The sequence below is a fragment of the Podarcis erhardii genome (genome assembly GCF_964252035.2).
Source record: "Podarcis erhardii genome assembly, chromosome: 9".
Taxonomy (NCBI): Eukaryota; Metazoa; Chordata; class Lepidosauria; order Squamata; family Lacertidae; genus Podarcis; species Podarcis erhardii.
In genome coordinates, this window is record NC_138512.1 from 64,020,857 (window position 1) to 64,043,530 (window position 22,674).

The 22,674-nt window shown below is 44.4% G+C and overlaps 1 protein-coding gene across 6 annotated transcripts in view; it reads right to left on the bottom strand.

The window, feature by feature from the left end:
* CCSER1 (coiled-coil serine rich protein 1) overlaps nt 1–22,674 on the bottom strand; it is a 715,014-nt gene that overhangs the window by 572,951 nt on the left and 119,389 nt on the right. For all 6 annotated transcript variants that reach the window (XM_081876745.1, XM_081876744.1, XM_081876746.1 and 3 more), the window contains 2 exons: nt 13,347–14,739; nt 11,487–11,674 (listed from right to left, as the gene is read on the bottom strand). In XM_081876745.1, coding sequence (XP_081732871.1) covers nt 11,487–11,674; nt 13,347–14,697 — 1,539 coding nt within the window. In that variant the 5' untranslated portion in view covers nt 14,698–14,739. The remainder of the gene's footprint in view (nt 1–11,486; nt 11,675–13,346; nt 14,740–22,674) is intronic.

Genomic DNA, 22,674 nt, shown 5'->3' on the forward strand with positions numbered 1-22,674 from the left:
CTATTTTAGTGTGTCACCTGCTGTATTATAAATCTTTAACTGTTTTTAAAAGCTCTGTTTAGGTCAGGGACTGTCAGCTTGCTGCCAGTGAATGCCTTCATTGCCACCTGTGGGAGGGGGAGGCATGGATGCATGTGTGGTCTCTGCGAGAAGGAGAGATGGAGGCACATGGTTTGTTTATGTTTGATCTGTGTAAGAGAGTAGGAGATGCCCTTTGGCAGAGAAAGGGGGAGAGATGTACATGTTAAGTGAGAAGTAAGAGAGATGCAAGTGTGTCTGTGATCTCTAGATATGTGGTGACTGTATGTACGTGTTGTCTATGTGACAACAGGCTCCCTGTTGTTATTATTGAGTGTGCGCATCATTATTGTGGGATCTCCACAATCAGGACTAGCACGACAATGGTGACCTCACACAGTAAGTATGAGGGTGTCTAGGTGCAAGGGAAGAAGCAGAGACTATAGCCTCTCTATTTTTGTGTTACACCATGCCCAGTGGCGTAGCGTGGGGGGTGCAGGGGGGGCCGGCCGCACCGGGCGCAACATCTGGGGGTTAGGGTTAGGGGGCGCAAATCCACGGGTTAGGGGGTGCAAATTACTTGCCTTGCCCCGGGTGCTGACAACCCATGCTACGCCACTGACCATGCCTCCCATGGTAGCCATATTATGATGGGTGCCCAGAACATTATCTGATATTATCTCAAAATTCAAAATTAGCTGCTGCTCCAAACGGTTTTAGGTATAAAGGGTGGCATACAATGAAGTTTTACTCAGAGTAGACACGGTAAAATCAATGGATCTTAGTCATGCTCATCAATTTCAATGGTCTTACTCTGAGTACAGCTTAGATGAATACCAACCAAAGTATTTTTTATGGTCCTAGTTAACACAACTGTTGTTGACAGGTTTTCTTTTATGTTGGTGCTATGTTATAATCTGCTCCCATGTCTGAAAAAACTTTTAGCCTAATGTTTTATTGAATTCCTTATGCATTTCACATTTTGCACTTCATTACCATAAATTGCTTCGAGATGGGATATATAAATATAATATTCTAACTAAATTGAAATAAGTAAGGACATTTATGTCTCAAGACTTCTGCACATATATATTGAATTGACTGGTTATGTACTTTAAGAGTACTCCAGCTTTATAAACACTTGCAGGGTTTTGTGACTGAGAGCTGCACTCTTCTAAGGCAGTAGAACAGGACAAAATTTCAAAGGCTTCCCCCTGAAAATTCGTTCTCTTGATGCAGAAATGAACTGTATTCCGCCTCCACTAACAGGGTCCTTAAGACTCTTCCATCAGTTTGCCACACAATCTGAAGAGCTAACAGGAGCCCAGCTATGTATTCATATCCCCTAAACAATGAACCGAGCATAAAGCAATTTAAGCCACTGCTCAATACGTGAGTAACCAATGATTTGCTGAAACGGAAGACACATTTCCATTTCAATATAGTGTGAATCAATGAACTGGTTCACCACACTTCAAAACACGCACCACCATTCCTCTCAAAGTATCTGTGGTGCATTTTGTCATGGACTCGTGGCTCCGTTTTGGCACACCAGGTAGCCCGGTGCAGGACTTGGGACTGGCAGCTCCTTCTGTTAGCTTGCAGGGAAGTGATAAAAGACAAGGAGGTAGAACCTTGGCTTAGCTCTATACATAAACGGCACACGAACACAAAACCAGAGAACAGAGTATCTCAAAGCCCTTTTATCCAACACTCTGCTGGAAGGGATATAAAAATAAATAACGTTGAAAAACTGCACGTCTTTGAACTTCTTTAGCCAACAGACCTTACAGGCCTCCTACAGTGCTGCAATAAAGATGCTTCAAGAAACCAGTGTAACACTTGACAAAATTTTATAATGCCACAATCACTTTTTTGTTATGCAAGGCCCCTGAGAACGCCGAACGCTATGCAAGACATCGTGCATTATTGGAGCTTCTCCATCCCCACCCCCACCCCAATATATGCAAGCACAGCACCCCTGCTTCGGTTCTTTTCTGTCACCTGTAGAAATGCGAAGGAGTCCAAGTCAAAAGCAGCATATTCAGCACAGCCCAGAAACTCAACATCCTAGCTTCATGCCTTGCCCCTTCTTATTTAAAAAGGAAAAAAGAAGAAAAGAGCTTATGATGATTAATGAACCATAACTGGGTGGATGGATCTTCCTTTCATGTACATTCAAGATCTGTATTCATGTATCTCTGCTTCTTTGAAAAATAAGCATAGCAAAGGCACCAGCATGCTGAGCAGTGTTGTCACAGCTTATTGGTACTGGCAGCATTTGACAGCCAGCATCCCCCCCCCCCCATCTCAAATCTGTCTGGTTGGAGAGTCAGTTGGAACCAACTTGGTTTTGAGGTCGCTTTTCCCTTGGAAGTGAGGAAGAGCATGTGAAACTGTAGCACGTGAAAGTATAGTTGGTACCCACTTAGAGTGAACAAGGATCAGGCAGACACAGCTTTGGAGAAAGACAAGGTGAGGTTTTATTGCTAAGCAATAAGGACCCAGTAGGAATCTCTTCCAAAAGACTGGGACCCCGAGAAACACAAATCCTGAGGTCTTTATACCTCAGCAAATCACAGATCATGAGACAGTCATGAGACAGTCACGAACGCCAGCGAAAATTAGCCAATTAGCGTGCTTCTTGCCATGCTTACGGCTCCTGGTCAAGCGCAGAGTTCTACTCCCAACTTCTGCTTTCCGTTGTCTGCACAAATGATGTACAATGATGCACAATCTGACCTTTTCCCCAGTTCTGACAGAACAGGGAGTTTTGGAGTTTTTGTGGTTTGGCCCTTCCTGTTCTTGTGGATTATTTTAGCCTGCATTTGAGGGGGATTTTGTACCAGTGTCTCCGATTCATGTCTTCCCCTTTGTTCAGGGTACAAGGATGTTTCTAGGGGAAAGGTCGGTTCTAAAATTGCTGTTCCAAGCAGTTTGCAGTTAGCTAAGGCAAAAGCTTTCCTTTGATTCAAAATGGATTATAAAAATACTGTAAGCCCTGATTATGTGTGAGCATATGTGAACATATTGATTACTGATAACTGATTATATGAATAGCCTAAGGGTAGCCCTTCTTTCCTTGCCTCAAAACTGCTTACTGTTCAGAACCTCTCTGACCTGGTCCTTGAAGCAGCCTTTCTTTCATTCTAGACTACTGAGCCACCAAATTCAGTGCCAATTAGTTTGGCACGAGAAAACACCCAACTCTTATCTGACATTTTCATCTGATCCTAGGAAGGCAACCAAAGCAGTGAACCGCTGTTTGGTGGCTGTGAAGGTCAGGATGGGGCAGAACAAGCTGTTGGGTGGGACTGACTGATTTCGGTTTGTTGTACAAAATGTTCTGGATTTCAACCCTCCTGAAAGTTCAGGTTCATAGCTTGGGGATACCCCTTGACGTGGTGCAGGTAGCTAGTGTGGTGAGGACATGTACCCCAGTTTAGTTGGCTCACCTACTAGTTGGTTCACCTACTATGATGAAGTCTAACATAAGGACATAAGGAAAGCCTACTGGATCAGGCCAATTGTTCATCTGGTCCAGCATCCTGTTCTCACAGCGGTCAACCAGATGACTGGGAGGGACCCACAAGGAGGATTCAAGCACAAGAGCACTACTGTGGTTTCCAGCAACTGGTATTCAGAATCACTGCTGCCTCCAACTGCAGAGGCAGATCACAGCCATCATGGTTAGCAGCCATCAATAGTCTTCTGCCACTTTGCTTCCAGACCCAGTTCAAGGTGTTGATGTTAACCACTTAATGATGTTAACACACTTAATGTGTTAAGCACTTAATGGCTGGGAACAGCATATCTTGGGTTCCACCTTCTTCCACATAAGCCTCCCCACATGCCATCTGAGGTCTGGATTACACATCCCTCAACTCTGTGAGGCCTGCTTGATAGTGACCATATCTAGGGTCTTTTCTATCTAGGTGCCCACTTTGTGGGATGCTTTGCCAATAAGCTGCAAATCTCCCTCACTGTTTTAGATGACTGCTTTAAGAGGCCTTAGGCTGAATATTTCCCCTTTCTGGTATTTTGATGTTTTAATTCTGATGGCTGTTTTGTAATTGTTATTGTGCCAGTCTTGGTGTTTTACAAATATTTTAATTTGGCTGAATTGTGGATTGCATTATATTGTGGTTTCTGACAGGATATATATACACACACACATATATACATACACACACACAAATAAGCTCATAAATCTTCCCAGAAAAAAGTATTCTGAGAAGTATTTTTTACTAAATAACATGAGTTGTTTATATGTTGTGTGAAGCCCTTTGGGGGAGCTGGGTTCTACATTTAGTAGGCATAGAGAAAGACAGTGGTGAGGTGGTACAAAATTTTCTCTGAAATTACATTACCTTCTCTATCCCTACCCCACCCCTTTTCCTTTTGAATGATTCTTTAAAATCTGTCTCTGGTAATGAGATCAATTTGCCTCACCTGTCAGATCTGTCCTGCGAAGGGGTGACAGAAACAGCACATCTCTATTCCATTCCAAGGGAAAGCATTTCAGATGTGAATAATGAAAACATAGAAGGTATGTATGCCATTATGCACACCATAGCAAAATCAGATTGCTTCCTGCAGAAGCCACTGTCAGGTTTTATTGCAAACAGTGCATATATTACCAGCTGGTGGGAAAATGGCCCTCAGACTTCCCTGTTGGATAAAATATTAACCTGCTCAATGTTAGCTTGTTGCACTTGCAAAATCTGCTGAGAAATTGGTAGATTTTTTTTTGCCTCTCAGTTCTAGAAATCTGGTCTGCCTCAGTGGCCCTTCTACAAACTGTTTTCTCTAATTCTTTTGGTCTGCTGTGTCCATCCAAATAACACACCTGTAAAGAATACGGAAAGGTGGCCAGCAAAACATATTCTACTTTCTGACAAACTATATTTATGTAACTTCCCTTCTGGATATTATTCTTTCTTAATACTGTCTCTCTTCATCTCCAATTGCCTGCTACTTTTTTGTTTGTTTTTGACAGGGAAAAACTGACTTGCTAAGCCAAACCCACCCAACTCTAACCATGGCAGAGAATCACCATCAGTTTTATGCTGGTGTGGATTTCCATGATGTGGTTATAAGCAGCCTGAACAGTAGCGCGCCATAGTTGTGTAAGCAGAAACTGATGATTCCCCTTACTCAGACGGCATTAAGGATATTGTTAGGAGAATCTGATTATTCAGACTGTATTAAGAATATGTCAAGAATGTTTGTACAGGGAAAACTGAGTTAGCCTGATAGATAGTAGGCACTCTGTTCTTCTGGCTGAATCAACCACCCACTTCTGATACTGCAGGCATGCTTTCCCTCTGAGAACATGACTTCATTTCTCTGCATGTGTAAAGCTAATTTAGAGGTAATTTATAGGCCTGTGGACTCCAGTTTTGTGAGTTCTCCAGTGGCCACTGTTCGACCAAGTAAAGTCACTTAAAACATCACAGTGGCATGCTTATTGAGGAAATCCACTACAGCTGCATAAATTGTACTAACAGCTTATACACCTCCTGGGTTAAAATACCAACCAATTATGAGCAAAGCGTATGTGTCAAAAGTACCACCGGCCATGCCCAAATGAATTATCTTGATTATTCTCATGGATGGGTTGGATTGTGATTCCTTTCAGGAACAAAACCACCAGTGTGTGCAACCCTCATTAAGGCCTTGGCAGAAGCTGAAAACAGGACTGGATAGCTCAGTTGATTAGAGCGTGGTGCTGATAACGCCATGGTTGCAGGTTCGATCCCTTCTATAATTCTATAATTCTATGACTACACAGCTAATGAAACATAAAACACTACATTTAATCTGAAGTAGAGATGGAATTGTGCCGAAATCCTCAACCTAGGAAGCAGTCTTCTACCCAGTCAGACCATATGTCCCTCTAGACCAGGATTTTTCACCCTGACTGGCAGTGTCTCTCTACATTTCCAGACAGGAGTATTTCCCAGCCCTACCTAAAGATGCCAGAGATTTAACCTGAGTCCATCTGCATTCAAAGCATGTGCTGTCCCACTCCACTCCAGCCCTTCTCCACCACAGGCTTCCTGTTGCAGTTTCAAAACACGCAGAGTACAACCCTCGCATCAAATAATGCCACCAACCACCTTGAATTTTGTAATGTTCGAAGTGTTGCAGATCTGACTTTTGACAATAACGCTACTCGGCTAGAGGCTCTTGTTTTCCAGAGAGTGCGTTTCAGTGTTAATGCTGCTGGCTGAGTTGACCTTAAAATTAGAAGCGCATAGAGCACTCAAGTCCCAGGCCGCTGTTTTGCAGTGTTTTTATGCTAATAACACCTGAAAGTTAGTGCTCCCTGTGCTGAATTAAATAAATGAGGTCCAGAGTGCTGCTTGCCTACAAGCTCTGCGTTGTTCTCAATCAGATAATATACAGCTCAGCCTTTCATAGCAAAGCAGCTGTGACAGCTTGCATCCTAACCAGGAACCACAGCACCCTCTCTGAAAGAAAGCAGACTGGCTGCAGGCAGGGAAATGAAGTTATGTTAGGGTGGCCATGTGCCCTCCTTTACAGAAGAGCATCCTCTGATGGAAGGAGCAGAGGGAAAGTCCTCTATTTTAATGTGTTCTTCATTTGAAGGGCTGCAACTTGAGAGCATCTGCCTTGCACACAGAAGGTCTCAAGTTCCATCCCTGACAACTCCAACAGGGGTAGAAAAAACTCCTGCCTGAAACCCTTGAGAGTCACTGGCCGTCAAAGTAGACCAGGGTTTCCCAAACTTAGGTCTCCAGCTGTTTTTGGACTACAATTCCCATCATCCCTGGCCACTGGTCCTGCTAGCTAGGGATGATGGGAGTTGTAGTCCAAAAACAGCCTGAGGCACTCTCTCTCTCTCTCTCTCTCTCTCTCTCACACACACACACACACACACACACACACACACACACAAGTTTGGGAAACCCTGGTGTAGACAATACTGAGCTAGAGGAACCAATACCCTGGCTCAGTATAAGGCTGCTTCCTATGTTCCTGTGTTGACAGGCTGCCCAGTGTCTTGGTGGCAACAGTGGAGCATCTCAGGCTAAATGTGGCCCTGTAAGCTTCTCTGTGCCAACCTAGCAGTTCGAAAGCATGTCAAAGTGCAAGTAGATAAATAGGTACTGCTCCGGCGGGAAGGTAAACGGCGTTTCCGTGCGCTGCTCTGGTTCGCCAGAAGCGGCTTAGTCATGCTGGCCACATGACCCAGAACCTGTACGCCGGCTCCCTCGGCCAATAAAGCAAGATGAGCGCTGCAACCCCAGAGTCGGCCACGACTGGATCTAATGGTCAGGGGTCTCTTTACCTTTACCTAAGCTTCTCTGTCTAGCCCTCAGTGCTCTCCCCCTGCCACATATCTTCACCAGGCCACACTCCTCATCAGTCCTGCTTTGTACCTTCCTCCAAGTGCTTTAGCTTGGCTGGAATGTGTCCTTGAATAATAATAATGTTGCTTGCTTGACTGGGTGGAGGGAAGGATGGGGGGACGGACCTCTGACTTGTTCACATCTGCATGAATGTACAAGAGGTGATAATTACATCCTTTGCTCTGCCTGCTTTTCACCACTGGCTCTGCCCACCTCTGACATGTTGCTCCTGGAAGGCTGCTCATGAAGGCATGAGGCCCTCAGATTGTCCTCAGATCGCTGTAGGTGGCGGCCATTTCCTCAATTACATTACATTCCTTGATTACATTAAACTAACTTATTTGGCCAAAACAAATATGGCAGCCAGATGGAGCCAGTTGTGTGTTTTTATTTCCTTTTTAAACCTGCAAACCTGCTGATGCCAAGCCTGTACGCTGCCTTTATTTTGAAACATATCCATGTTGGGAGGACCCCATTAGTTACTTCCCTGCTGGATCTGCAAAGCCTGAGCTAAAATAAGTAGCAATCCTTCTCTCCTCAGGTTGTGGAAGCAAACTTGACTCATACCTTCAGATAAATAGACAGATAGAGGAAATAACTGGAATAAAGCTCAAATCCATGTGTGTGGAGAAGCTCATACTGATAACATTTGTGCTTGCCTGGACTAACTAATTCACACACATTTCTCTCCGATGCTGAGGGTGTATAGCTTTCGGTGTCTGAGAGAGATGTGCATTAGAAAATAAGAGTAACATTGACATCTTGTGGAATAGGTAAATTACTGCAGGGATAACCATTTGGAGAGAAGTGGGGAAGAAACTTTTGAAAGCAGGTGTTGTGAAATGCCAACCACCATCCACGTGATATAATGACCAAAAGCAAACAGGAAGTAAAAGACTCCAATAAATAGATTGAATAATTGGGGAGTGGGAGTGAATGGCATTGGAGAGTATTTCATGGTACCTATGGTCTTTTCTTGCACAGGAGTCATAAATTTATTGCTACAGGGATCTCTCCCACTTCTGAACCATATCTAAGCCAAGCTGCCAAGGCTCCCTGAAGTGTCATAAGACCCACACCCATCAACTTTGACTTTCTGTTTATATATGTAAGTCAGAATTGTTTCATCTGTAACACCGAATTTATGTTTGCTAAAATGTTGGTTCTTGTCTTCTTTTAATTTATTGATTTGTTTTGCAAACTGCTTTCTCCTGCTGGCTCCCCTCCAACCTAAACTCCTTAGTGTAATAAGTGTGTGCTTGTTGTAAACTGCTTTGGGCATGGATCGTTGTGGAAAGGCGGCATAGAAATTGACTCGATCAGTCTCTGGATCTCCTAGCAATAAGCTTAGGTTATGATGGACAACCGGCACAGAGGGCTCTATTGCAAACACATACTCTCATTTGATGCTTGTGCATCCAAGCTCGAGTTCCGAGGCTATATACAAAACGGCTGGCCCTCCTGAAGGAAGACTTCAATCGGTTAGACGTTTTGAGAAAGAACACATTAGACACTGTTTCATGTCTTCCCCTATCCAACATTGGTCCCATTTTGCTCTCTAGCTTAACATTCCGACAAGACCTGCTATCTTATCAGTCCTTCTGGATCTAGCTATTCCCTCTCCGCTCAAGGCAAAGGGGAGCCATCCCTTACTGCCAGTGACAAGGACAAAACAAAACAAAACAAATAGGATCTTAAAGGGCTCTCTTTCATTTGTGCCTGACGAGCACTTGCTGCAAAGCTTTCGTAGAACAAAACACCTTCTTCGGAGATACCAAGAACTGGATAACTCCAGCTTCTGTATTTATATTTACAAAAATAGCTTTTAAAAAAAAAGTAAACATAAATTAAAATAAAGGCAATGCTGCCCTCTTCAGGAAAAACATCAAACTCCACTGCGGGCTAGTTTAATCCTCCTGTTTCTCCCAACTTTCCAAAGGTCTTCAAGTCCATTTTGTATTCAACATTTCCTTCCAGGCTTCAACAAATGCTTCAATGTAGTAAGGTGCTCATGGTGCACACAAGACAAAGTGATGGAATTTGCTTCCACAAGACACGGGGGCTGGCCACGAGTTTAAATGGCTCAAAGAAACTATTAATAAAATTCATGGAGGGAAAGTCTATCCACAACTACTACTAATGATAGCTGCCGGCAACCTGCAGGCAGAGTACAAGTGTGCCTCCAAATCATCCTGTTGTCGGGGAGCAATAATGAGAGGTTATTGTGTTCATTCCCTGCCTGGGTGCTTCCCAGAGACGTTGGGCAGTATGAAAAATAGGGTGCTGTACTAGATGGATCACTGGTCATATCTAGCTTTAGTTATGTTATTGTATTCTGTTGTTGTTGTTATATTACCCACTATATTCCAATACCATTCCAGAAAAGATTTTGTACCTCTTGTCAGGCACTGGTCTTAGGGTAACTCACAAGGTCTCTCTTTTTGCCCTAGCTGCAATGGAAATCCAGGAAAGAGCTACGGTATTAATGAGATTGCAGTTGGCTGCTTTCAGGGTGCTCTTATTTAACCATAATATTTTTTTAAAAAACTAATGTTTTTATCTGTATTAAACTTCACCCTTACAATATGTAAGGTTTATATATGTTACATGTGATTTACGTAGTATCGTTATGATGTAGGTTTTTATATGGTTCTAGGAGGCAATGTGATTTTATGCAGTATTTTATACTGTTGGTTCTTGCATTGTACCTATTTATCTGATATCTGAGTAGCCCATGGCCCAAGCATTAATAAACTACTAATATTGCTACATTGCCCACCATTCACCCTGAGGTCCCTGGGAGAGTTGGAATGTTAAAACAACTTAAAACAACTTACAATCACAGAAATAAGGTGGACCTAAAAATATACACCCCTCAAGTGTCAAAAACATCTTCAGCATTCACCAGAAGCTGTACAGTGATGGTGCCAGATGAGCCACTGTGGGGAAGGAGTGCCACAACTTAGGGGCTGCCACAAAGAAGGCCCTCTCCTCTCTCTCTCTCTCTCTCTCTCTCTCTCTCTCTCTCACACACACACACACACACACACTGTCTCTGAGTGCAGAGGAGCTACCAGCAGGGTCCCCTCTGCCAATCTTAGCACCCAAGAGGGTCTGTAGGGAAAGTGGTAGTCTTTCAAGTATTTGGTATCTGAGTTGTTTAGTGCCTTGAATTGGGCCTGGAAATTAACTGGCAGCCAGTGCAGCTGGGAGATCTAGAGGGAACCCCAGCTAGTAACCTGACTGCTGCATTTTGAACCCATTGATGTTTCTGTGTTGGCTTCAAGGTAAAGCGTAGAGCACAGTACAGTAATGCAATCTGGAAGTTACCAGAGAATGGAGTATCTTGGCCGAGTTGTCTCTGCCTGACAGAGTTGTCCCTTGGCAAACGAGGCAGAGCTGAAAAAACACGCTCCTGGCCAGTAAGGGTGACAGTGTTGAATCCAGGAGCATTCCCAAGTTCTGATCCTGCTCCTTCCAGGGGAGCGCAACCCCTTTCCAAGGTCGGCCGCCTTCCCACCTCCCATATGTGAGAACTCGGAGCATGTAGCACCTCTGTCTGTTTGAACTAAGCGTGGTTGCACTATTGGCTAGATGGGTCCCTTACTGGCCTTTGAGCCTTGACGAATGTGGCACCTTGTTCAATACCCCAGGCACCTTTCTGTGTGGCACATGTACCTGTTAAAGGAATAAAGAAGACGAATCTGATCCCATGTGGTGTGTTCCCCAGCTTCACACTCCTATTCAGGAAATTGGGCAGGAGGTCCACAGACAGAGTCAGGCTCAGAGCTGGAGCAGAGCCAGTTACAGTGGCAAAATCAACTTTGGAGCTGGCAGCATTATAACCTGAACCGATGGCAGCTCAAAACATGCACAGCAAAGACAAAGGGAGTTCACAACCTCGTTACAGATTTCCACTTGTATTTTACGTCTTGTGAGCACTACCTGACCCTGCCATTGCTTTGTAAACTTCAATACCACATTAGCTGTCACTTTCCCCACTTCCCATTTGTCACTAAGAAAAAGAGGGAAAGAAACAATGATCACCTGAAGAAAATGTCCCCAAATGCTAAAGTACTGCAAACCTACCATGCTGTTCATTTTAGATGAGGAAGACCCCGTTCTCTGCTTTCTCAAGCTGTTCATTTCTTCTGGGTTGCCATCCTTTGGTTTCAAGATCATCCGGCTGCTCCCAGCAGTGCCTTCTGAAGAGGATCTCAGGCGTTTTTCTATGAATCTTCCTTCTCGGTATGGGCTAAAACTACTAGCAAGATTCACTGTGGGATGAGGGGGGGAGGGGAGAGATGCAGTCAGCACACATGCCACAAAGCTATTGAACATTTCTTTAACTCAAAACCATGTTACTCTGAAGTTAGCTGTGGAAGGTTGAATCTTGACTGAGGCCCACAGCACTGCATTCTGACAAGAAATGTACAGGAGGGACACCAATACATGCTGAAGGATTGGGTGAATTGGCCAATTATATAATTCACTTCCTGAGAAGGCAACAAAAAGCAAGAGGGGTTGTACTGGTCCCAGGGTATGGTTTGAAGGCACATGAGGCTGCCATCTTGTTGAAGCTAAGCAGGTCTGGGTCTGGCCAGTTCCTGGATGGGTGACCCCTAGAAACACCCATGTATGCCTCCTTGGGTTCCATGATGGAAGATAATCAGACAAAAGTCCATGGTTCAGTGGGAACAGCTGTAGCTCAGTGGTAACGCATCTACTTCTTGTGCAGAAGGTCCCAGGTTCTATCCCCAGCTTCCCTAGTCTCTAACCCTGGATAGCTACTGCCATTCAGCTGGGGGATAAGGCAACTTCCTCTGTTCCTCTCTAAGTGTAAGAAAATAAAGTATTGCAAAAACCTTTCCCTCCCCGCAGTGAATTTTGTAAAATGCGAGTAAATCAAGCGAATGCTTTAAATTCTACACATTCATAAAATATGCCAGTATCTTGACAGGAACTGGTGACAAAATGGACTCCAGTAATAATCAGGAGAAAGGGGTAATGCAAACTCACAGCATCTTAGAGACAGAAAGAGAGGCAGGAGAGAAGGAAGAAATGTGCAGTGCAGAAAATGTCCACTCTGGTGAAAGCCATAGGAATAGTAATTTACTTCCCATCCCATGCTCCTCCTAAGTATTTTGTCTTATTTTGAATGTGCACCCTTTCACACGAGATCAGAGGTGGGGAACCAGCGACCTTCCAGATGGTGCTGGTCTACAGTTCCCAGCAGCCTCAACCATTTGCCATGCTGGCTTGGGCTGGCAAGAGCTGGAGTCCAACAGCACCTGGAAGGCTACAGGTTCTCCACCCCAGAACTGCACAATAATTTTGTCCATCTGGGCCCTGGGCTGCAAATCAGCCTTTCTATAATATTGATCCACTACTCAGTGCCATTTCAAAAGTGCAGCATGCCAAGTCTTCCAGGGCCATAATAGGTGGTAAAGGTAAAGGGACCCCTGACCATTAGGTCCAGTCATGACAGCCTCTGGGGTTGCGGCGCTCATCTCACTTTATTGGCCAAGGGAGCCGGCGTACAGCTTCCGGGTCATGTGGCCAGCATAACTAAGCTGCTTCTGGCGAACCAGAGCAGCACACGGAAACGCCGTTTACCTTCCCGCTGGAGCAGTACCTATTTATCTACTTGCACTTTGACATGCTTTCAAACTGCTAGGTTGACAGGAGGAGGGACCGAACAACAGGAGCTCACCCCGTCGTGGGGATTCGAACCACCGATCTTCTGATCAGCAAGTCCTAGGCTCTGTGGTTTAACCCACAGCCTATAGGTGGAAATTACCATAATTCCTTCATTTGACATTTCTCTAGGAACTTTAGCCCACAGACACCAAAGGCCTAGACGACAGCCCCTAGCTGAATGCCATTTAAATATACTTCAAAACTTCCACCCAGTTATATAGGAGACAACAGAAAAGTTATTATTTGTACCTTTTATTTCATATGCTTGCTGGGCTTGAAAAGGCTGCGGTTCTGAAGACAAAGGAATAATCTTCGACTCAATTACTGGGATGGTTTCTCTAATATGTTCCGGTGCTTTAACTTCTTGTTGGTCTCTAGGTAGTCCCTGTGCTTTGGGGAAACATTCAGTTACTTCCCCCTGGTTTAAGACAAAGGGTTTTAATTGTGCTTCAGCTCCTGAGTTTGCTTCTTCGGGATGGCTGGTCTGTTTAGCAGGAAGCTCTTGAAATAATACTTTTGCATGGTTTCGATTAGAATCGAGGGTTTCAGATATGGCACTATTTTCATTGAGCAGTCCACTTCTGGCCCTGTGACTTCTGGGCGATAGAACAGCACAATGAGGAACACTTTCTGCATGATCCATCTTCCTTAAAAGAACAGGAGGAGGAAGAGGAGGAGCAGTGGCAGCAGCAGCAGCAGTAATGGGATTGAGGAAGATTTGAGAGGTAGAAACATTGTGGACAAAGGCTTCCCCGTGCAAATTCCCGCAGTTGGGCAGTCCGTCGACCTCCGAGACGGAATCTTCTGTCAGTGCTAGAAACTCGGAAGGCGTCTGGACCGTGGTCAGGTCAGCAGAGAGCAGCGGCGACTGCAAAGAACTGCCTGCACATTCTATTATGTCAGCAGAACACGGAGAGGAAGACTTTGCCGACACAGGCTCGCTTTCAACACTGGGCTTAATGTCCAACAAGCAAGAAGATGGCTGCACGCAGGAAATGGACTGGCTTTGAGGGACTGGCTTTGAAAACCTGTAGTGTGTCGAGAAGGATTTGGGGAGAAGTTTCCTTGAGGAATGTTTAACGGAGGCCCTGCTTTGGTCCTCTGCAAAGCCAGAGTCGTCCCCTTCATTCTTCCCAGACCTTATGCAATTTATGAAGACGTTTTTATTGGTTGAGGGCTCCCTCCCCTTCTCAAAGTCCTCCGTCAAAGACCTGGTGATCTTCTTGCTCCGAGAACTCCCAAAGCCGACCGAATGCCTCCCTCTGTGCTTCACGTGCTCCTCCAAACCGAGCTTTTGCAAAGTGCCGTGGCCAGACTGAGCACCATTTGAAATGCCCACGTTCTGCCCTGGAGAATCGGCTTTGGGTTCGCTCCCCTTCTTGTGGTGGTGGAAGCTGATGGAAGGCGTGCGGAAGAGGCTCCTGCGCTTGCCGGTGCTACCTGAGCTGGAGTTGGTGCTGGAGGGAGAAGAGCTATGGACACCAACGGTATTGCTAGAAGTTGGCGAGGACGGGAGGGAATCGTGCCGCCGGCTAATACTTCTCCTGAATATTGGCAGCCGGGACACAATGATCGAACGCCTCGATCCTGAGTCCCCCATCAGGACCTCAATTCCTTGGCCAGGATCAGCCTATGTTAAAATCTGTATGAGTGGAGAAGAGGAGAGATGTGTTACTGTTGCTTTCAGACTCAGGAGAAAACAGCGAAATTCAGATACAGTGGAAACTCGGAAGCTGAATGCCTTGAAACTCATGTGTTTTGGCTCCCAAACGATAAAAAACTGGAAGTGAGTTTTCCGAATGATTTTCGGAAGCCAAATCGGAAGCTCCTGCAGCCAATTGGAAGCCGCGCCTTGGTTCTCAAAGTGTTCTGGGAGCCGAACGGACTCCCAGAACGAATTAAATTCAAGAACCAAGGGACGACTGTATTCATATATTACACCTTGAAAGTATGTCTACAGTTAACGTAGTATTTCTCAAACTTCGGTCACCAGCTGTTGTTGAACCATAACTCCCATCATCCCTAGCTAGCAGGACCAGTGGTCAGGGACAATGGGGCTTGTAGTCCAACAACAGCAGGCAACCCAAGTTTGAGAAACACTGAGTTAACTTTACATATCAGTCAATCAAAAAATGAGCAGCTATCCATGAAGAACTGAATAAGAAATGGAGAGACTCCAGCTTTCTGATTCTCTTGAGCAGCTTTTGCCAACCAGGCTCCCCTCCAGATGCTTTGTGCTGTTTGCCCAGTTGTGTTGGGTGTTGCTGATGGGGCTTGTAGTCCAAAATTTCAGCAGGCAGTGCCTGTTTTGCAAAGGCTGTTTTAGAGCCATTTGCACTTTTTCAACGGGCCTATAGAAGAGAGAACCCATAAGGGAGTTATTGAGGAAACCAGGAAAACTAGGCTCTATAAAGTTAAATGGTGTGCGTCTCTACCTAAGTACTGTAAGTTCATTTTTCATCTCGCCCCTGAGAGCTGCTCCCCAGCCAGCATTGAATTCTAACAGGTACATTTGAATACAGATTAATCAAACTGATGTTTTAAAAAAGAAAACAAAATATGCAACTAGGAAATCTTCCCAATCTTTCTAATAAAGCAATTTATTTTACAAGGTGTTTTTTTTAAAAAAAAATAAAATCTGCTTTTCAACTACTCATTCCAAACATACCACCACAATTTGTCATGATATGAAATCCACCTTCAGATAAGGCTTGCTTTATCCCTTGTACAACAGGGCTTTTGCAGCGCACATTTAAATGAACATTAATTCTTTACATGCTCAAGCTATCTATTTACTCTCTTCGATTGTCTAAACAAACCACAGGTTGATGAGGATGACAGCGAAACCACAGGTCAAAGAAAATGACAGAACTATAAAATGCCCATGTAAACAAACCCAACGATCTTCAAAGTCAATTCTAAATCTGAGAACTAAAGCCAGAAATAAGCTGTATAACATATTGTCTACCAAGCCAAACTTACCGCACCAGTCATGTATGGAGGCCACCAGGGCTCAATAAAATTCCTGTTTTTGATACCTCCCTAGGATTGCAAAACTACAGACATTGTCAAGTGAATGATGGGCAACAGTACATGTCTGGTGGGCTGTCTCGACTGGCTGAATAAAAGCTGTGAAGGCCAGCTTTAAAAACATAATTTATGTTGCACGCCAACACAATCTCCACAGCAGTGAGAGATTTCAGGATTCCAGGCGCTTACCCAGGGTTCATGTTTCCTTTGGAAATGAGACACAGAGGAGACTGTGGTGTCTTTATGATATATGGTTTGTTTACACATGTATACAACCTGAGCACAGCACTCCAAGAGGGTCCTGCTTCTCCCATAGGCTCAGTCCTGGGTTCAAGCAGACATCTGACATCTTGCCTCTTGCCCTGCAGCTTGCCTTGTTCTCCCAGTCACATAACTCCTAACTTTGCACTAGGCAGCCACCTAGATTGCTTCTCCATTACATCACCACTTACTGACTGAAAACCTCTTCCTAGAGCACACCGGGCAAACTGCAGTCCTGAAACTCTGCTACTCGCCTTTGCTCTTCTACCTGATTCTGAGCTCACCCATTTCCCAGCTGGCACAGATTCTCTGCTTTGTTAATCACCCATCTCCCTGCCCCCCCTTTCTTTTCTTTTCTTTTCTTTTCTTTTCTTTTCTTTTCTTTTCTTTTCTTTTTTGCTTAACGACTCTGGCCATTGTCAGGCTTGCCTGGACATGGGAAGCTAAGCCCAGCTATTAAGGGTCTGACTTCCAGTTTATTTCTCCAAGCATTGATTAAATTTCAGCAGTTGCTAAATCCAGGCACCCACAAACCCTGCAACCAAAAACACATAACAATAATATCCAGCCCAAACTGCCACAGCTAAAAAAATGAAATTGCCTCAATAATCACACATAAGCTTTGGAGTCTGTTTATTTCCCACTGAAGAAATTAACTTTATGTTAGGTCTTTTCATATTCCAATTTCCCATCATTATTTGTCATTTTTATGGTGGTTTTCACTGTGCACAGTGCTTTGCAATCCTCATCTTAAATATCCTCATTTTAAAAAGCTCCTAAGAGGAGGATAGAACCAGCGAGACCCTGGCATCCCAAGGATCACCCAGGGAGCTTCCCAGCTAAGTAAGGATTTGAATGAGCACGAGACACTAACCAACACCCCAAAAGCAACTCATTTATTGACTGCAAGTGTACCCCCCCCAGTTGAACAATTGCTAATTCGAATGTAATCATTTTTCCACAGCCTTTTTCATTCCACGAATTTCATCTTGTAACTTTTGCTGAAATCAAACTGCAGCATTTCAGCTTCGAAAGAGTTGGGTGTTTGCTGCATGCATCAGATAATCAGCATTCATGTAGCTGTTTCAAGCCTTCCGTGCACTTCATAGGTTATTTCTGCGGACCTTACAAAAGCACTGATCTCAGGCAGGGCAGGCTACGGGAGAGTAGAGCTCTGATGGTGCTTCTGTAAGCATAAAACTAAGACTGAACTCTGTACACTCCTGACAGAGAATCGACACGACTGCCTCCCTGCTGGACTCCAGCCACTTGACAAACACTTTCCTGTTTCAGAAGGCATTTCAAGGCTGCTTTCTGTTTCTATGATGAATTAAGGGAGCTGAGAGTTATTAGGTGGCCCCTGCTCCCCAGAGCGGTTTAACAAACAATCCCTCTTCACAGGGAAAAGTAGCTCTGTGAGCTGCTAACAACTTTCAGCACCCATAGTGTTATGTACTGAAGTTCTCACCCTGGGCCAGCAGGGGGATACTGTAGATAGTTATGCAAATAAGGGATCGAAAGTGACGTTCAGTGATTGGATAGTTTTAGAAAATTGTTACAGTTACGTTGTAGTGGAGCTCTATATAAGCAGGCTGACTGAACCCTTCAGTTCAGTTCTGTTCTGGCCTGTGAATAAACAAGAGCTGTTTGAAGAATCGCTGTGTCGTCTGATATGTTCACCCACAACTTAACACATAGCAAGCTACAGTTCCCATAATTATTTAGAGGAAGCAACGACTGTTTAAAAATTGGTATCATACTGCTTTATGGTGTGAACATAACAGCAGAGACTTTACATCAGAGGAAGGGAAGGGAAATAGAGATGGTGAAACGGAAGGATGGTGATCAAGAGCTTGGGGAGAGTTCTGGATTTAACAGCCAAAACATTAACCTGTGTTTATCCCTATCAAAACTGGTGGGGAACCCGGGACCCTGGAGCAAATACTGGGTCTTCCAATGGTCCTGGCAGGACCTACCAGCATCGCTGCCTGCCCTAGGATACTCAACATAGCCCAGTACAAGCTGCAGTTTTGATTTCTAATGCCCCAAGCGATGTTACATTTAGGTACTCTAGGATTTTGCTAGACCCCCCACTGCAACCTGGAGTCAGCCTTAATGCGTGAAATAAAGATGGGATATCGAGCTTCATAGACATGCGCTCACATGAGACCACCTAAAATGGAGTCTTCCCTGAGGGATAACCTGAACCAGAGGCTTGCCAGCTCTTATGATATACAGTGGTACCTCAGGTTACAAACACCTCGGGTTACGAACACTTCGGGTTACAGACTCCGCTAACCCGGAAGTAGAACCTCAGGTTAAGAACTTTGCCCCAGGATGAGAACAGAAATCGCGTGCAAGCAGCGCAGCAGCAGCCAAAGGCTCCATTAGCTAAAGTGGTACCTCAGGTTAAGAACGGTTTCAGGTTACGAACGGACCACCGGAACAAATTAAGTTCATAACCAGAGGTACCACTGGACTGCATCAGCTCTCCCACTCATGCTACATTCCTGGTTGAAAAAAGCACCCCAAAATGCTGCTTTTTCAGCAAAAAAAAAAAAAAAAAAAGGCCACAGAAGATTTCTTTCTTTCTTTTAACTGCTGACACTGCCGGTTTTAATTCAGCATACGCAAGACACCATGGATTCCCTCTGGTGTTTTCTTTTTAAAGGACATAATTATTTTTACGCATACAGAACCAGAAGTCGGAATGACAGCCCCGAGGGGAAAGAAAACTGCAGCTCCAACCTTCGTCAGGACTTATGAGCGCACCGTGTCATGTTACGTCCTACAGGAACGTAACTCTGGAAAGGATGATCCTCAGAGGTCTCTATTCCACTCATAAAATAAGAGGCTGCCTGTGCTGGCAAAGCACTTTACATAGAAGATTTTACTCTTCTAATGAATTGTCCATATGTTGAGACAGAGCTGCACACATTTTATGGAGGATAAACACCATCTATCAGGAACGCAGACAAAAGAAGAGCCAGGAGAGGGAAAACATGCTCTCTCCTTGTAAGTTACAAACATGCACACAAGTGATCTCAGATAACTGTGTTCCCAACTAAGTTTCTTGAGGGCCGAGCAACATGAGGGCCAAGCACCGTGTTCAGAAATATCATATGCCACCTCCTAACACTGCCTGTACCACAGGAAATGCAGATACAACACAGCATCAAAATGTCTCTGCCAGTAGAATGCTAGAGTGTCAGGGGAAGAAAAACCTCTAATGCGGCCTCTTCCCTGACACTACTTTTCTACATCCAGATAGATTTTTATGTGGGAAACGTTCCAGTATGTGATTCCTTCACTTGTATTTTGAGGTAGTACAATCCAGAAAGAGCAAGACCACACAATACACAGGCCAATGCTGGAGACACTGTCGCTCCCACAGAACATTTTTGAAATAGACTGTTCCATTGCTTTGAAATCCAGAAAGCATGCTTTCATGCAGACATTACAAATACTTAATTTGTGTGTGATGTAACGTCTCTTTGACAAATGCAAAGCTTTTTCAATGTTCAAGCTGATCACACTTGCAACACACACACACACACACACACACACACACACACACGAAAACAAAACCCCAGTACAACCCATTCAAAATTGTCTTTTTGAATGCCACACTTGGCAGGTCACTTGCAGTATAAGGTGAGAATTCAGTGCACACTAGCAAGCACTGCACATAGTGAGAAAATAAGCAGTGTACCTGTTAAAATAGGTATAGTTGAAGGCTATGCACTAGGGAGGTAATGAAAGGTAAGGCTTGCAGGAGTCAAAACTTTGCTCCCTCCTGATATTTGTATTGACAAAGGGCCATTTTCCTGACACTGAAATAGACAGGGAAGTTTCTGCTCACATGGACATCTAGTTGTACAGCACAGCCCTCAGTCGGGACAAGTGTATCTTCACAATGAGAAGCATCTTTTTCAGCTAACCATCATTATTATACTGTCAATCACCATGGTGCAATATAAACTGGTGACTTTGGCCTGGAGAGCTTTAGCAAGATACTAGGACATATCCCAGCCCAGTCCTCAGTGGGGAGAAAGGATTCACTGAGGAGCTGGAGCCGCCATCATGATTTCCCGCTTCCTCTGCCCTAGGTTAAGTTGGGAGGTCCCTGGCGATGGTGGTGGCAGAAGAAGGAACAGGTACTCCAAAACCCACAAAGATTTTGCATAAGCTCACTTGGGGGCCATAGAAAGCACTGCTCCTGCATGTGCATTTCCTTGAAGCATATGCAAAAGTTTTGAGTCCCTTTGGGGCACACAAAGGAAATTCTTGCATCCCTACTTGGAATGTATAGTCACACATAACAGGCTGTATGCTGTTTTTTTTGGGGGGGGGAATCTCAAATTCTGGGCTGTGACCATTGAATTATTTTTGAGGGATCTCACCTCAAAATGCTAGTCACAAGGATAAAGCAGACCATTTTTGAATCACACACAGATGTGTGTTTCCTTGATCCTGCGTTAAATGTCTGTAAATCCCGATCTATGCGCTTCCTTCTAATAAGCAGACAGTGTCAGGATTTACAAAGATCAAGAATGGGTAAAGCAATTTTGAAGCTTCAGATGAAAGGCGAAGGCTGGAAATGGCGGCTAATCTTTAAAAAACCCCACTGGTGATGTTTGAATAAAGCCCGAGGTGGATTCTATTGAGGTTTCAGCTTCGTTGGCAGCAAAACACAAAGTTGATTCCCTTCCCACCGTCCACCGCCCCCGCTTTTATAGAACTTTAAACTAAAGAAAACAAGCTTTCAAAAGTCATCAAAAGCAAACAAGCATTTGATTATAATGTTGCTTGATCACTTAAGAACAGGTTGCACAGCAATGTTTCAGTGCTGGAGAAAGTAAGCCAAAGGCAGTCAATGCAGGTGCTCTCCAGATGTTGTTGGACTGCAACTCCCATCATTCCCAGCTGAGGGCTGATCAACCCGCCAGGCTACCATTACTCAACTCCATGAAATCCAGATGTTTGCTACAGAGAGCTGATGTGCTGCAGGAAAAGCTCCCACAGAAGCTGAAGTCAGGCAACTTCTACAGGTCCACCATCCATGGAGGAAGCAACACAGGGACATGTGAAATAGATATACCTTCAGAATTATGAGATAATACCATTTCCCAAACTCCAAATAGAATATTACGCATTTCTTCCCCTCCTGGACCTCCACCATGTTATTCAGCTATCTCCAAAATGGTAAAGAAAAATGAGCAAAAGGAGCAGCTCACGGAGGGAACTGAATATCCATTTATTTTTCATCCTCAGTTGCCATGTAGATGCATTGGACAGTGAATTCTTCACCCATTTGTCTTTTCTGTATTACACATCCCAGCTATCCTTTAGCAATCCAACACAGATGGAAGGCAGAATGGAAATCTCTCTCCATTCTAGTAGGAAGCAAAGGAACGTGCATAATACAGCAGATAATGCCATCGGCTCTGCTTTTATCATCATACAAGCAATCCCGACAGAATCTCTCTGGGAAGACCTTCAGTGTTTCTCACGAAAACTGGAAAAATGACTTGGCTGAATGAGCAGAAAGCTGAACCCTGCTTGCTCTGTTTGCCGCTGGGAAGAGGCAGTATACAAATGAGGATGATGCAGTGGCGAGAAGGATTGGTTTCCCTTGCTCCCAGAGCTCTAAAAACAGATGCACCAACTGGTGCATAAGAAACCATCTGAAAACAGGATGTGAACACTTTCCTACTTTACTTTCCATTGTGTATGCCATAAGATGCCAACAGTGTCCTTCAGCTCTCTATATTGGACAAACAGGCCAGACCTTACGCCAAAGAATAAACGGACATAAATCGGACATCAGGAATCACAAGACAGAGAAACCAGTAGGAGAACACTTCAATCTCCCAGGACATTCTATACAAGATCTCAAAGTAGCTGTTTTACTACAAAGGAATTTCAGAAAGAGACTGGAAAGAGAAGCTGCTGAATTACAACTTATCACCAAACTTAAAACCATGGAGAAACCTGGTCTGAACAAAGACCTTGGATTCTTATCTCATTATACATGACAAAGCCATTTTTCACCTTTTCACCCCTTGCTTTTTCCTGTAAGACCTATTGCAGTCGTTAAGAGTCGTCAGCAGGCTCATCACAGCTATCTGCCAATCACCCATTCCCACCACCCTTCTGAGTAATACCCCTCCCCACCTTCTCACTATATAGAAGGGTCTGGAAACTTCTGTTTCAGTGTATCTGAAGAAGTGTGCATGCACACGAAAGCTCATACCAAGAACTGACTTAGTTGGTCTTTAAAGTG